The sequence below is a fragment of the Notothenia rossii genome (assembly GCF_949606895.1).
Source record: "Notothenia rossii genome assembly, chromosome: 11".
NCBI classification, from domain to species: domain Eukaryota; kingdom Metazoa; phylum Chordata; class Actinopteri; order Perciformes; family Nototheniidae; genus Notothenia; species Notothenia rossii.
The window spans coordinates 33080352-33097846 of NC_136910.1; the positions used below are offsets into that span (position 1 = coordinate 33080352).

The following is a 17495-nucleotide window of genomic DNA, read 5'->3' on the forward strand; positions in this document are numbered from 1 at the left end:
TGCGCAAGAATTTGAAAATACGCAACCGGAAAAAATCTGCCACTTCCTTACAGAGCCCCTCCTCCAACACACACAAATGCGCACATGACCAATGAGGGCACAAGATAAATTTGTGCACAGATGGAAGGCTGACAGGCAGGTAGGCCATCCAGTTATTTTAGCCGGGCCGGCTCAGATGATTGGTCGTGCTTTTTACAGTAGTACGGCTTCCACAGATAATTTTTTATGTATTGTCAAAACACTTGAGATATTCATTGCTATTGGGATGTTAAGAGCATTCCATGGAATGTAACAAAAAGTGTATCTCGAGCCGGTTTCTCAAACTTACCTACCCCACATTTAACCTTTACACATAACACAGACATATAGAATACAGGACACACAACTAAGTAAACAAAAAGACGAAAAGCAGTCACTACATTGTGCACATTTGGAGCATTAAGGTACACTACTTATTACTGCAACAGCAGCTGATGGTAAGGACCTCAGACAACTTCAATTTAAAACAGGCTATAGGGACAAGTGCCATCAGTTTGAGGCTTGATTGAATAACATTAATTACAAAATAAATCATACTATCAAAATACTACAACGAATATATAAGCTTGAGATAATTGAAACTGTGGTTTAAATTAGTTCTAATAGGCTATTGTTATTTTTAGATTTAGAAACGAAAACATTTTTGTTTTTATTTCTGGCGTTGCTAATGACGACCATACTACCCGTGAAAGATTAGCGAACGTTGCAAGCAAGCTAAAGAAAGAAGAAAGCTGAATGATGTTAAAAACGTGGCTCAAAACGGGAGGTATTCGGAAGAGAGGTACAGAGGAGAATATTACCAGCGAAAGTGAACAAGTGAATGAGGAGGAGGACAGTCATCAACCGAGTACAAGCGTAGGCTCCGCCAGCAACACAAAGTGATATGCACAGCCGCTGTGATGGAGGAGAGAAGTGACTCAGGAAGAAGGCATTTGCTCAAAGGATGGAGAGAGGTCAAAAGCTGAAAAAGCACACACTTGTCCTTAATTGTTATCTTTTTTCTTATTTTTTTTCTTTTATTTTTTACTTTGCCACCACAGAAATGGCAATAGCAAACATCAGCAGACTGAAGATGAGCTATTAGCCCTTAGGCTCATCTGCTCCTGGAGGCTTCATTATTATTGGAACTGAATTCCCAATAGGACATTTTCTGTTTCGATGTGGGTTGTTGCAGGAAGCCTACATTCACACTTTGGTATAGGTCCAGGAAATGACATGTGTGTACAGTTGACATTTGTTGTGTGAGAATAAGTTATTATTTTGTTCTTTATATTCTCACTTGTGGTGTGTGAGTGAGTGAGTGAGTGAGTGAGTGAGAGAGAGAGAGAGAGAGAGAGAGAGCACAATAAATAATGGTAATATGATTACATTTGCCTCCGAGTCCTGCATGAACTGTGCATAGATTGTATTTTAACATTGGTCATATGGTGGTACTTGGAGAGCCAACTATTTTCTCAGGTGGTACTTGGTGGAAAAAGGTTGAGAACCACTGTGTTAGACAAATATGAAGAAGTTCAACTTTAAACATCCATGACTTAAACACTTCATCCAGGACAAAAGTAACATAGTTCTATTTCGTCCCTGCTGACCGCCAGATGCGGTGCTTTAGCACTGGATATGTCCATTGCGTGCATGCGCCGTACGAGTACCAATAACAACAAAGTCACCTGTGACCCACGTGATACCGGCTATATCAGCCAGTGTCATCAGAGGATCTGTTCCTTTTCATCGTCTCGCTGTGCGAGAGTACCGTGGCTACAATATTGTAGCCTACAGCGTTCAGTTGGAACGTTTGATTTAAGGATTTCTCTGCATCCAGCTGGCTGCGTGCAGCTTCGCGACTGATCCAGTCGGAGCCGTGTTAAGCTTCCTTATTTGGTAGCTCTGTGCTTCGTTTACTCAGTTAAGTGAAGGCAGTGCTCTCGCTCCCCGCTCCCTCTGCTGGTAGCTCCGTGCTTCGTTTACTCAGCTAGGTGAAGGCAGTGCTCTCGCTCCCCGCTCCTTCTGCTAGTAGCTTTGCACTTTCATTTACTCAGCTAGGTGAAGGCAGTGCTCTCGCTCCCTGTTCCCTCTGCTAGTAACGCGGGTGTAGGACATTACACCCCTCTCGTGTTCGGCGAGTAGGAGCAGGGCTCTACTCCTTCAGTTCAGCAGGTAACTGGTGAAGGCTGTGTTCTCGCACCCCGCTCCCGGTTACGTTGCATCCGGCTACCTACATGATGGCTCATCCATGTTACGCAGTGGTGTAGTGGTCCCTGGAGAAGTGGGTATACTCTTAGTTTTGCTATTTTTTTTAAGCAGCCCATAGTGCAAAGGATTATCGCCCTGTTTTATAGTGACATACTCTATTTAGTTCACCCCAAAAATATTAACCCAGTATAGTTACTCAGTATTACTTACACACAGTGGTGGACAGTAACGAAGTAAATGTAATTCGTTACTGTACTTAAGTACTTTTTTGAAGTATCTGTACTTTACTTAAGTATTTCCATTTTGGGGGACTTTTTACTTTTACTCCACTACATTTCAAAGTAAAATATCTTACTTTTACTCCACTACATTACGGGACATCTGTCGTTCCTTCTCATGAGTGAATTATTTGTTATATAAATAAGCAGAGCGTTCCACAAGGTTTAGGAGTGTGTTTCTTGGAATTTTGACCATTCTTCCAGAAGCGCATTTGTGAGGTAATTTAACCAAGAGATTTTGGACAATTCCATACTCCCAACTTTGAAAACAGTTTGGGAATGGCCCCTTCATGTTCCAACATGACCGTGCACCAGTGCACAAAGCAAGGTCCATAAAGACATGGATGACAGAGTTTGGTGTGGATGAACTTGACTGGCCTGCACAGAGTCCTGACCTCAAACCAATAGAACACCCTTGGGATGAATTAGGAGCACAGCCTGAGAGCCAGTCTCTTCATCCAACTTCAGTTGCCGCTTCTGGAAGAATGGTCAAATATTTCCATAAACACACTCCTAAACCTGGTGGAAAGCCTTCCCATAAGAGTTGAAGCTGTTATAGATGCAAAGGGTGGACCGACGTCATATGAAACCCTATGGATTAAGAATGGGATGTCACTTAAGTTCATATGCACATCAAGGCAGGTGACCCAATACTTTTGGCAATATAGTGTGTATATATATATATATATATATATATATATATATATATAAATAAATATCACCACAAATATTGAATATCATCATTCAAATAATTCAACAATAAATTCAAAACGATATGTTACAAAACAACAATATATAGTTAACAATGAACAAAAATATATACATTTTACAACATATCCATGAAAACCAAAGTGACTCTCTCAACCCAGTGCTGGGTTTCTAAGTAAGTGCTCATATTACAGTATTTTCCAGACAGACTTGCTTTCTGCAGGAGTTTTCACACCGCATTGCCTTGAACGCATAGAAGTGGCAGCACGGTGTCTCTTCAACCAGGTCCTCATATACTTTTGAGGATCAAACATAGAAGTGGGGGGGCCGTTGATATTAATCATCATCAAGTTTGATATGTTTGAGATCAGTAGTACAGCCCTTTTGTCTGAGCTTATATTGTTCATAAGGCTAAAGTTCCTCTCACACTCTGCTGTGCTGACAGGGAATGTCTTCATACAGTTCATGAGTGGTTTTAGGTCCTTGGGCTCACTATTGGGCTCTTCCAGTAGGTCTTGCATCCCATTCAGTGCTTGGTCTGTGCACAAGTGAAATCGCTTGCACAGTCGCTTAACCTGGTCTTCACCATGGCGAATGCTGGGGTTTGATGGCCATTTACTCTGATCAAGGATGCTGAAGTCCTTGATGACCGCATCTTCGAAAGACAAGCGTTGCTCAAGATTGTTCACAAGGCTTTGTAAGAACTGGCCTGGATTGATTGACTTCAGCTTTGCATTTCCTACTAGAGCTATAGAGCGATACTCCCCAGCCTCTTTTGCCTCTAAAGCCTCACAGTATTTTTCACCTGGACTCTCTTTGAAAGACTGTATCACTCTGATTGAGCGTTTCAGCAGATGCTCTGCTCTGAGGAGAGTTACAGAATGAGTTTGAAGCTCCAGTGACAGGACACTTAGTTCATGGAGAGTGTCATACATGAGCCCAAGGTCACAGATAAATTCAGGACTTTGAAGACGGTATAATAAACCTCTGTACATTTGTTTCTCTTTGGTGGACCTCATCTCATCGGAAGACGCATTCTTAAAGTGCTGCACAAGACCTCCCAGGGATGTCCACACAGCACGAACAGTACGAAAGCTACTGTCCACCCAGCGTACATCTAAAACTCTGCCAATGCGAAGAAGTTGTGAGCCTACTTCAGCTGCTGCATCTTTGAGTTCACGCTCATTTTTGTTCGACATACTATAAAGTGAATATAGCTTCTGCATAAATATTTTAAAGTGGTTGACACCCGTCACCTCATCAACAGCATTTGGCACAGCTAGTTCCAGCCTATGGTTCATACAGTGCAACACAAAGAGCCTTGGGAATCTCGAGGTCAACCTGGTTGCTACTCCTGACTTCTTTCCTAGCATGACACTGGCTCCATCAGACACAAATGTTACCCAGTTTACAAGAAGCCACTCTTCTGTAAAGCCAGCCTTCATTAAACAGGTGAGTAAAGCCTGTTCTATGCCATCTGCTCTCTGATTGTCTAATTCAACTAGATCAAGGAATATGAACTCAGGGCTTGCTCCTTCAATTGACGCTTTTACAGAAACTGTCATGACAGGTTTGTGACTTAAAGAAGAGGCCTCGTCAATAAGGACAGCTAACTTCGTGGATGATGCTATTATGTTACTCACAATTTTGCTCTGCATCTCACTGGCAACATGTTGTATGATTTGTGTTGCACTGTAACGTGAATGAAGTATTGAGCCCATCTTAACACCATTCAGTTCCTGCAGCTCAATGAGGCTCTCATGGTCAGAAAAGGGTCTGTTCTTTTTGGCCAAATGGTAGGCTGTTCGGAACACAGCATCAGTTTCCTTCTTGTAGGACTCAGTCATAACCTCCACTGCATTCTCAATGGCCGATTCTTTTTGTTGTTCTGCCACCTTCACAGCCTGAGAGTGTGCCTTGGACAAAGCATGTTTCCTGATCTTATTTCTCAAGACTGACAGACTTGTTTTTCTACTTCCCTGAGAAGACACTTGAATTTCAAAGTTCAACCATTCTCTTGAGAGTGATACACCTTGCTCCTTGTTGATCCCAATGGAGTTCACACTGCTACAAACCAGACATCCTGTGAAGCATAAACATACAATGTAACTACTGTATCCACAGCTGTATGTGTGCATGGTCTATTTTTCCCATATACATAAAAGGACACACGCACACAATATTAATGTGTGTCCACTGTTTCAGAAGCTACCTAAACTAACAAGATACCTAAACTTACCAAGTTTTTTGTTTTTGGATCCCAACCAGGGGTTCTTGGATTTAAAATCCTCTTTTTGATTGACAGTCCACAGGTCAGGCCAGTCATTATTGATGTCTAAGGGAAGAACAACAAAAGTGATTGAATTATAGGCTATAAAAGGGGAACAATGACCATAACCTATTCAAAAGTGTAAAGTTGTCACCTTCATAATCTGCATTAGTAGATTTTTTCATTTTAGCCCCCAAATAGTCAAATAGTCAATTACACAGGGAGGGCCTAGCTGTAGCTTTATCCATGGCTGTGTCAATACAAAGTGTGAAAACTCTTCTAAGAAAAGGCGTTATGACGTGACTCAATGTTGCACACAAATTAGACCTAAACACAGACAAACCTTGTGCCCTTTTCAACCAGGTCCTTGGTAAACAACAGCACGTTTCCTTTCGTGAGGAAGACGCACTTTTAAACTTTTACCGTCATATACGTCTTTTACTTCCTACCGCATCCTGCCTTCAAAATAAAAGTACCCGTTTTCATAATGTATCCAAATTCGTGGATTCCACGTAGCGTCGCTATGCCCGAATCTGGCTGTGCGTCGCACAAGGTCAAAATGCCCTTGCTATTTTTAAGCTGTTGGCTGAAACAACAGTCACCAAAGTAACACAGATATAAGACTTTATTCAATCTTAAAAGAGGTAGATCGGCGGGATAAATGGCTGTCTTTTAATTAGAAGAGACCACTGGCAGCCAACATCTACCCTCAGATTGTGCAGTCTCCTATAAATTAGCACTAGCTACATTTGACCTCAAATTATGTAGCTGCTAGTGCTAGCTAGCTAATTTTTTATCTCCATTTGACAGGAAAACGCCGACAATCCAAAACACTAATCTTCAGTTGCCACAGCTAATGTTACAATTAAGCAGATAGCTGTGTCACGTCACCAAACACACGATGATCTTAGCATTATGTTAGCTAACGTTAGCTAAGCGCTAACGTTCTTCAGATTGCGTGGTACCTAGCTATGCTCTTGAAAAGCCTTCAGGCTATCTCTGGTGTATGGGGATGGATTTTTTGTACAAGATAAATGTAAATGTCGGGAAAATAAAGTTGGGGCAGACACTTAGCATAAGGGACACAATAAAGTTCAGAGTAATAAATATGGATTGCAGCAAATAATGGATGTATTTTCCAAATGTCTTTCTGTCTCACTAAGGTGTGCTGTGCTCATTGCCATGAAGCTATAATAGCTAACTAGCGCCACTAGAATCAGAAATACTAAATTTAAAAGTTGAAACCAACTATTAACGAAAATAATGCTATTACTACTTTTATGTTAGTATATATGACTACCTAGCTACGATTTGTTACAAAAATCTTAAAATATAGAAGTGAGACCCACCGTTATTGTCGTCTTCATCTCCTTCCCTGTCAGCATCCTCTTCAACGGATGAGGGGGACGGAGGGAGCGCAGGTGTTGGGCTGATGTCAGGGCTGATGATAACAGGGCTATCAGCTAACAGCTCCGGTGTTCTAGCCTCACTATCTGTAGCTGAGCTGCTGGCCGATGTAGTTCCACAAGGACGTTTATTGTAAAAGGAAATTTTAGTCTGAATGGCTCACTTCATTTTAACAGTTCATACAATTTTTGTAATGGCAAATAGTTGAAAGTAAATTAACATTTGTCTATATGCAGTTTTTTTCCCTTATTAAGACCCGCCCTACTCTGCCTCTGATTGGTTTTTCATCAGTTCTCGCGCTGAAAACCTGACCAATCTAACCAGCGAAGGCATAGAGTTAGCCAATATGAGGCAGAGTAGGTTTGTGTCATGAGTCTTCACAGTACTATGAAATGACATTGAGCCACTACTAAATAATGCGCACCAGCGGTGATTGAGAAGTGGGTATACGCCATGCTGTCTGAAAAATAAGTGGGTATACGCCGTATACCTGCGTATACCCTGGACTACACCACTGATGTTACGCCTGTATGGCTTCTCTCGAGCCCGAGGACGGCCACGACCGCTGCCACTCTTGCCTTAGTCTCGAGCATTTGAGGGAGGCTACGTGTTCATCCCCCAACAGGAGGACTAGAAACCGGCTGTCCTGTCCTCTAAGGTGGATCGGTTAGCCGCCGACATGGACATGACGAAGTCGCTCCTCTTAGCCCTTCAGCCAGGGGCCGGTATAGGGGCTGCTGGCTCGCTGCCTGCCCCTCCTTTGGTTGCCGCACCTCTGCATGAGGATGCCATGTCACCAGCGGCCTCGGCTAACCTCTTCAATGAAGAGGTGGAGGACGAGGCCCCGCTCACTCCCGGGGAGGCTTCCCACTCCTCTGCTCAGGGCTCTCTGCAGGGCGTGGAGGACGCCTCGATGGCGGCCATTATTCATGCGGCCCTGGCACGCTTGCAGCTTCCGGTTCCGCAGGCCGACGCGGCTCAGGCTAGCGCCTTCTTCAGGCGTAGCCCTGCCCCTGTCCCCCTCACCGTTTCTCCTTCAGAGGAGTACCTGAGGGAGCTCCATGCATGCTGGAGAGACACCAAGGCCCTCTCCCGCTTTAGCTCTGATGCCCGGACCCTGGCTGCCATGCAGGATCCGGCGAGGGTTGGGCTGGGTCGCATGCCACCCATCGAGCCTGCCATCGCCTCCCTGATTCTGGCTCCTGACGAGGCTCTAAGGCCTGATGCCAGGTGCCCTCGGCCTCAGTGCAGGGTCAATGACGAACTGCTCTGTAACGGCCCCTGCACACGGCGGTGTGCGTTGCCGCTTCAACGCTTCTGCCCATTCACTTTGAATGGGGTGACGTCACGATTCGCTGAACTGCATTATCGGAGCAAAGCGTAGCTTCTCTTGCGGTGCTCGCTGCAAAAGTAGAGCAATGTTCTACTTTTGACGCCTCAATGGAGGCGTCAGCCAATCGAATCATATGCCAGTACAAGCTCTAGCCAATCAAACTGCGTGATTGTGTATCAGGGGCGGGAGATTCATGTGATTGGTTGTTTCAGCCCCCCCCTGCTGGCAAGCGACAACGCACACCGCCGTGTGTAGGGGCCGTAAGGCCTACGACGCAGCGGCACACATGGGTCGTATCGGGAACTCTCTCTCCCATCTAATGCTGGCCGCCCCCGCCTCTCTGCAGCAGGCTCCGGCTGATCCTTCTTTGCTGGGCCTCAGTGATGCATCACTGCAGGCCTTTGCCCTAATGACTAGGGAATTGGGACGAGTTATGTCCCTACTGGTGCAGACTCAACGCCAGGTTTGGCTGGCTCAGTCACCAGGGGAGCTGTTTAGAGCAGCGGCACTAGAGCGTGCTTCCCAAGCTAAGCAGACCAGGCAGCAGCTCTCGGGTCTACGTAGGCCTCTGCCTACTCCCAGCAGGCCCAGGGGCCCCTCTAGCAGCCGCACTCTGCAGCTGGCTTACAGTGGTGGTCTGTGGAGGTCCCAGCGGTCCACTCAACCGCCTCCCAATGACTTTCGTGCCCCCGGTCGCGGCCCTGTAGGCAGCCCCGTGCCCCAGAGCCTTACGGCCCCTACACACGGCGGCGTGCATTGCCGCTTGGCAGTGGGCGTGTCTTGAGCTTGGGTAGTTTACACGAGCAACGCGACCAACAACCAATCACATGAATCTCTCCTGTCAATTGCATAAAAGGTTTTACATGTCACACTTTATATGATGAACATTTATGACATTAATGTCTTTGGTGCTATTTTATGCAACATTCTATGCTGGCTAAATACTGTCTATGCCTGCTAGCTGTCCATTCAAACGAAGTACACTGGATATAAACTCCAGACGAAGACCTACCAGTTTCACTCACTGTCTCTGCCACCTCCCTCCATGCCTGGCTCCTCCGGTTTGTATCCCGGTAGGTGAACAGGGACTGATCCTAAAGCACCGGGTGATTCCCTACCGCTACGATTATTTTCCCCTCAATTTTTTTGGCATATGAGGAAATTAACTGCGGTCTGGCTCTCCCAGCATACACGCGGTTTGATTGGCTAGCGCTTGTACTGGCAGATTTGCATAAACGGGATTTGATTGGCTGACGCTTCTGTCGAAGCGTCAAAAGTAGAACATTGCTCTACTTTTGCAGCGAGCACCACGAGAGAAGCTACGCTTTGCTCCCACAATGCAGTTCGGTGAAATGTGACGTCACCCCATTCAAAGTGAATGGACAGAAGCGTTGCAGAGTCAACGCACACCGCCGTGTGTAGGGGCCGTTACCGCCGCCCCCCAAGGGGCCGGGGGGCTAGGCCCTGAAGTCCTGGGGCCGGTCGTCGGCTGCTTTTCCCAGCAGCAGCTCAGCTACTGGGCTGCCTGTACTTCCGACCCTTGGGTGGTTTCCACCCTAACCCAGGGATACAAATTGCAGTTCCGACACCGGCCCCTAGCCTTCGGCCGGGTCAAGATGAAAGTTGTCAGCGACCTGGCGAAGGCCTTAGCTCTGGTCAAAGAGCTGTCCGTCCTCTTGGCCAAGGGCGCAATCGAGCCAGTAGACCCCTGCTTCAGTCCGGGGGGTTCTACTCTGCGTACTTTCTAGTGAGCAAGAAAGTCGGCGGATTTCGTCCAGTACTGGACCTAAGAGGAATCAACAGATTCCTGAAGGTGCTGCCCTTCCACATGCTGACCACAGCAGACACCCTCCGTGTTGTCACACAGGGGGAGCGGTTCACAACCGTGGACTTGAGGGACGCCTACTTCCACGTGCCGATTGTGTCCCACCACCGGAAGTTCCTGAGGTTTGCCTTTCAGGACCAGCATTATCAGTTCCAGGTACTTCCCTTCGGTCTCTCCCTCTCTCCAAGGGTGTTTACCAGGGTTGTGGCGGCAGCTCTCGCACCCCTGCAGGCACAGGGCATGAAGGTCCTGCCGTACCTGGACGACTGGCTGGTTTGTGCGCCGTCCCGGTCCCAAGTGGCCCAGGATATGGCGCGCCTCTTATGTCACGTAGCCTGGTTGGGCCTGACAGTAAACACCGGGAAGAGCTGCCTGGTCCCCTCCCAACGGGTCAATTACCTGGGGTTGGTCCTAGATTCGGTCGCCATGAGGGCCTACCTGACACCTCGTCATGTGGACGACATTTCCCACCTTCTCCCCATCTTCAGGCTGGGCAAGAGTGTGCCTTACATTCAGTTCCTCCGGCTCTTGGGCAGACTGACGGCTGCCTCACCCGTTGTGCCCTTAGGCCTGCTGTGGCTGCACCCTTTGCAGATGTGGCTGAACAGCCTTCACTTGGATGCCAAGTGGCACAGGCACAGGAAGGTCAGGGTGTCGCACCAGTGCCTTCACTTTCTGTCACGCTGGAGAGACAGGGCCTATCTTCTGATGGGCATGTCCATGGGTGCCATCCCATCCCGCCAGGAGACTGTCACTGCATGTCTCTCAGGGTGGGGTGCGGTGTGGCAGGGCAGGACTGTTCAGGGTCTGTGGTCCGCCCAGGAAGGTGCATATCACATCAACATGCTAGAGCTTTGCACTGTGCTGCTTGCGCTCAGGCACTATTTACCCCAACTGACGGACAGGCATGTGCTTGTTCGTTCGGACAACATGTCCCCGGTTTCCCAGATCAACCACCAGGGGGGCACCAGGTCCGCACAGCTGCTCCGGGTTTCACAGAGCCTCTTGTCTTGGGCGTCTCCCCGCTTGGCCAGCCTGCGAGCAGTCTTTCTACCAGGAGACCGAAACCAGGTGGCAGATTTTCCTCTCTCGGCACAAACCTCCACCTGGACGGAGGTGACCAGCCCAATGGGGCAGGACACTCATGACTAGCCAGACAGTCTCCTGTACGCCTTCCCGCCCCTGCCGCTGTTATTACAGACGCTTCAGAGGGTTCTTACTCAGGGGCACAGGCTCCTTCTGGTCGCCCCCCGCTGGCCGGGGAGAGTTTGGTTCCCGCTGCTGCGCAGTCTCTGCTGCGGCCCACCATGGCGCCTCCCCGACAGGAAGGACCTTCTGTCACAGCTCAGGGGTCAGATCTGGCATCCATACCCTCACCGCCTTCAGCTCTGGTCTTGGCCTCTGTGGGGCCCAACCCACGATTGAGCGTTTTTACGGCATCTGTCAGGGAAACTATCCTGAATGCCAGAGCGCCATCCACTCAAGCACAGTACGAGTGCAGATGGAAGCTCTTCTCCCACTGGTGTTTGGGTAAGGCTGAGAATCCGGGGCATTGCTCTGTGGCCACCGTTCTGGAGTTCCTGCAGTCCCTTCTGGATAGTGGACGTTCTCACTCCACTTTGAAGGTATATGTGGCTGCTATCTCTGCCCAACATGTCGGGGTCGACGGCGCCACGGTGGGGCGCCACAGGTTGGTGTCCCTCTTCCTGAGAGGAGGGGCCTTACGGCAGCGTCCCCCTAGTACCCCGAGGGCTCCGGCTTCGGACCTGCCCCTAGTGCTAGATGCCCTATCATCTCCTCCCTTCGAGCCCCTGGCCCAGGTGGGGCTTAAGTGGCTGTCCTCGAAGGCAGCATTTCTGCTTGCCATAACCTCAGGGAAGCGAGTTGCATGCCCTCTCCGTGAGCGATACATGCCTGAGGGGGAACTCCGATGGCTTGGGTGTTGCCCTCTGGCCGGATGTGGCGTTCCTGCCCAAGGTGCTTCCACTTGCCCACTCTAATCGGCCCATCCAGCTGGCACGCTTTAACGTCCCACGGGAGAGCCGCACGCCCGAGTTGCTATGCCCTGTGCCCTGTAAGAGCGTATGTCGATGCTACGGCCTGTATGCGGCAGTCAGAGCAGCTCTTCGTTTGCCATGGCGGCACTAGGAAGGGTTGTGCTCTCTCCAAGCAGCGGCTGTCCCACTGGGTTGTTGATACAATCGCACATGCCTATGGGGCCAGTGGCCGCCCCCTGCCATCAGGGGTGAGATGCCACTCTACAAGGAGCGTCTCAACATCTTGAGCCGCCCTGAGAGGAGTGCCCCTGGAGACCATCTGCGCTGTGGCGTCTTGGGGCGTCCTCAGGCACATTCTCCAGGTTCTACTGGGTCAATGTCGCCACCCCCCATCGTTTGGGCGTGGTCCTGTTGCCAAGCTCCGCTGCTTCCAGCTAGGTGAGTATTTGGTTTCTTCATGACATGGTTGGTATAAGTCATCCAGTGCTAAAGCACCGCCAGTAGGTGCTAGGCGGTCAGTAGGGACGAAATAGAACGATAGTTACGTCTGTAACCACGGTTCTATGAGTCTATGATATATTGATGAAAACTTGTATAATAGGGGACCTTTAAATAACGGGGATCAAATTCCCGACAAAAGGAATTCAACAGAGTTTAAACATAGCCTACTCAAATGTTGCTGTCTGACCTGGGCCCTGGCAATTAACATAAAAAAGACAATGTATTTCAAAAGAGATCCAGATGGCAGGCAAACAATTATCACTCTACATTTGGGACATATACAAAACAGTTCAGAATATAATTAGTTAGGCCTGAAAATAAGTTCCACTGGAAGTTTTAATCAAGCTGTCAATGAACTGAGAGAGAAAGCATGCAGGCCATTTTATGCAATAAAAAGACAAATTCACATTGTTAAACACAGACAGCCCGGCCATAGAAACAGGCAGGCACAATAAAACATGGCTGCCATCTGTGTGTGAGACACCGCGGAACTCAGCCTGGGCACACACAAAAACTCCCAGCCTGGCTGCGGGTGTGTGTGTGTTTCGGGCTGGGTTTCGCTGTCTCGCAGACGCCCACTGGGCTCACAGGGAGGGGGGGGGGCAGGAGCTCCAACAAGCCGTGTAGGACAGAGTGAATACACATACTATACAGAGATGCTGTATGAGAAACCAATGCGAGTTTGGAACACTGAACAATATAAATCTATTCTAGTAGACCTCAACAATGGAATTATGATCAGTAGAAATGGCCATGACATGGGACCTTTAATGTTTCTGTCACTAGTTCCAAGTGATAGTCCAAATGTCTTCTCTGAAAAAGATCTTTCCTCCTGATTATTTCTCAGGAAATATAAACCACTTAATGTTTCTGAGTGTTTATAGTGGCCAGTTTAAAAGAGTAGCTTTATGTGAAAAATAACAGTAAAAGTCAGTAAACATTTTTTACATCTTGAAAAGAATAACACTTTTGCTACTCGATCATATAAACACATACAGTACGACCCAGTGTCACATATGACCAGTTTGCCTCCGTTTTCTGTAGAAATACTTTACGTTTCTCAATGTTTTAAATAAGTAGTCGTAATAATGTGAAAAATAATGACAAAGTACATTTTTAGATGAATTTAGTTGCCAGAAGTTACCCTTTTTAATGTATTTATCTTATTTTGGTTACCCTTATAACAACAACAATGTGACAAAGTTCCGTATGACCTGAATGGCAGTAATTAAGCGAGTCACCGTGTCTGACCAGCTGTGATCCACTGGCTCCCTTCCAGTTCACTAAATCCCCCGGAGGTGATTGTTGCTCACAGATTGTGTCATTCCTTTCCACTCAATAATAACTCACAACAGGGAGAGCTGGGCTACAGCTAATCCCTGCAAACATCTCAAAACTCCCTTATCAGTTATTTTAAAATTCACAGCATACATGCGCTTATCCCGTCTAGTTTCCAGCTCATAGAGTCCCCCAAAGTTTATGATAGAAATGTATAGTAGGGGTCCCCAGCACATAGAAACTGCCAGATGCTCACTTGCATATGTTGGGTAATTTGCACAATTAGCCATAAATTGCGTTAATTAGCAAAAATGTCCATTATAGGCTTCGTTGACAATAGTAAAGAAAATGGCATGGCTGATTTGGACAATTTTGGAGTGGTTTTTGGGGGTTATTGAGGATGCTGAGTACATTTCTGACATTGCCTGGATCAAAAATGGCATTTGTGTCTCTCCTGAATGGACACCAGGCGGATGGAGCCTAGTGATCTCTGAGCAGCAGCAGCAGGGTTAGGCCGAGAAGCGCCAGCAGCCGGACGGACGTCTCCGCCTGGAGACCAGCAGCTGAGTGGTGCAGCTCGTGTCCACAAAAGGCGTGCTCCAGGAAGAGGTGGGTCTCTGCGTTGATGGCTGCCAGGAGGAGAGAATATGAGTAGCTATTATCATATGTTTTCATCTTTAAATATTTATTTTTCTTCAGTGACTTCAATGTATTCATTACAGATTTGAATAGTTAGAGAATTCCATGGGAATAAATAATAACATGGGGGGAAAAAGAAAATAAATCAAGTGGTAAAATTAGATTAAAAAACGAAATAATAATAGTAATAATAACCAATTGGATATAAAGCAAATAAATTAACTAAACATCCAAATTTCCTATACATTCTGTATTTAAGAGGGAACGTTTTTGTGTGATTATTTAAAATTGTAGGAATATTATTTAAAAAAAAAAAATTTTTTAAATAAGAAACAAAAAAGATAAGAAAAGGTCAATTAGACTATAGAATTATTATTGTTATTTCCCCTCATAGAAATAATTAATATAATTAAAAAATGCAAGGATAAACCCAATTAGATTCATGAATAAAATAAATATACATGCACATATCTATCTATTTTATGGGTTCAAAGGGATAGGAATAACTCGCTATATAGATATAGCGAGTTATCACTATATTAACCATTCCAGCTTGACAGTTGGGGTTATCACTGCAATAATAAACTCTTTATAGGATCACTTATCAAATGATTTGACAACCTTACATTTGATTTGCTCCATCTCATAGAAATCTGTTTTAGGCTGATTACGAACAATGAATCACTGTTTAATCAGATCTGCAATATATTGTTTCCAGCTGTTTCCTACATGCTATCACCTTTGTATTCACCCCTTTCCACCCCTCATTTGTGCCCCCCCCTCATGTGTGCCCCCCCCCTGCAGATTGTGCTGTTGGCAAGCTCGTTTGAGGCCGAGTTCACTAACATTTCCTTTGCTGCTCACATGACCTGTAAGCCTAACTGCAGGAGATCAATGGCAGCTGATGTTTTTAACATCAGCTCAACATAACTTGTTTTTTAACCTGTTTATACATTTTGACTCTTGCAAATGGTTTTCTTTATCTTTTTTTATTATGTACTGTAACACTTAGAGGTTTGTTTCAAATGTAAAGTGCAATACAAATAAAATGTATTATTATTATTTATTATGTTGCCACACTTTGAACGCTCAATGCAATAAAGCTGAACATTTGCTGTGAAAGGTTTCTGTTTGTAATGATACACACCGTGTTCGGACCACTCGTCCCACATGTGCTGGGTGTCCTCACTGTGGAATTCATGGTGTTCATGATGATCAGGGTCTGTGGAAATTCCAAAACACACAGAAATAATAATGAAAAATAAAAATGACCCCTAGGTGAGGTCAGACATCTAAAAAGCTACAACGAGACAGCATGGACAGGATTAAGAGGAAACAGACACAAACAGGAAATTAGAGAATAAGAGGAGGTGGACAGCTGTTCTGACCTTGGAGACTGAGCATTTCAAATCACCAAAATACTTGATTAAACTATGCTCTATAGTATATCATATCAATGATAGTCTGACTATAGTATACATCCTGTGTCTTAAGGTTCAAACTCAATGTAAAGGTTTCATTTGCATTAGTACAAATAAATGAAATAATAACCGTAAAAAATAAATAGAAAATATAAAGGGTATAGGGATAACAATGAATTTGTAGATGCACCTTTTAAATAATATAAAAATGTAACACTTAAAATGCATTAATTGTAATAGCATAGTCCAAAAAAAGAATAGAAAATAAGTGTAGAAAATCCACCAAAAATAATATATATAAAAAAACAAAATATGTTCCATTAACTTATTAAAACGTAATTAATGCGTCTGTTAGATTTTCTTTTGCTGGGCAGGCCTCATATATTAATTTAAAATGTAAGTTTTTTTAAAATCTTGTTAAGTATAGGATACTGATGGTACATCTTGAGTAATCCTCTGAATATGAACTTGTATTATATGTTGAATATCAGTTTCTTTGTGGACTTGCAACATAAATAGACGTTCCACTATAATAAGGTGTCCTTTAGAGAACTGCAACTTTTACTCATGCATACTTCATAGATTCTACTTAGTACCATTTGAGTAATGCCAGAGCATCCGCTTGAGCTCCCTGAGGGCCTGGGTGAGGTTTTCCAGCTGGTCGTGCAGGTGGATGTTCTCCTGGATCAGTGCATGGATGGTATCCTGGAGCTCGAAGCTTTGACTTTGCAGGAGCAGCAGAGCCAAGGACATGAAGAAAAGCACCGACCTGATTCCCCTCATAGCGACTGAGCCTCCTCACATCTTCGTTACTGAGACATCGAGTCATCGTGACACAGACGTGCCTCCCTGTGGAAGTGATGGCTGCAGAATACCAGCTTTAAACTCACGGGGGGGGGGGGTGGGGGCGGACTGTTTATATCTTTCCAAAGCCAGGAGTGGAAAGCTGCCAGTGGGCTGCTTACAAATCTATCCAATGTTTCCACATCAGCACTCACTGTGGCCGAAGCAAGAGCTCCGGTTTGTGCCACTATAATCCACTTCAAGAGAAAATGATATGTTTAAACGCTGTGATCAGTTCTAATAATAACAATAATAAAGGATATTTATATAGCGCCTTTCAAGGGACCCAAGGTTCTGCAGTAAAGTGTCAAATCCAGTCCAGAAAATAATGTGTGAAGAGATGTGGCAGCTGGATGCAGATGTTTCATGCATACATATATCCTATATAGATTAGATGGAGCTCATATCTGTCACGTGGAGTACAGCCTGCTAATGAACACTGGGACACCAGAGCAGTGAGGTCAAGGGGTCGTGCAATTCAAGCATTACTACAATTAAAGGGAAACCAAACTTCAGCAGGCTCTGATGTTTGGTCGAGATAGTTGAACAGAGGGTGCAACAAAACTGAAGTGCCCTCTGACCTATTTCAACCTTACCAGCGCAGTAATAAAGTAATCTGTAGAAAAGCACCGTATTTAAGTTAGCCTTTATAGTAAGGCTACATTAAATGTTATAATATTCATTGTGTCCTTTCTACTGTATATGCATATATTCCTGTCTATTGCTTTCATTTGTATTTAATGTTATTGTGTTTATACTTGTTTCTA

At 45.6% G+C, this 17495-nt stretch overlaps 1 protein-coding gene across 1 annotated transcript; it reads right to left on the reverse strand.

The window, feature by feature from the left end:
- Window positions 1-12909: 12909 nt before the first annotated feature.
- LOC307025903 (uncharacterized protein) lies at window positions 12910-16739 on the reverse strand. The gene is made up of 3 exons (XM_079660879.1): window positions 16482-16739; window positions 15612-15686; window positions 12910-14454 (listed from the first exon to the last, which is right to left on the reverse strand). The coding sequence occupies exons 1-3, from the start codon at window positions 16666-16668 to the stop codon at window positions 14306-14308; spliced, it is 411 nt and encodes a 136-aa protein (XP_079517005.1). The 5' UTR covers window positions 16669-16739; the 3' UTR covers window positions 12910-14305.
- Between the last annotated feature and the right edge of the window lie 756 nt (window positions 16740-17495).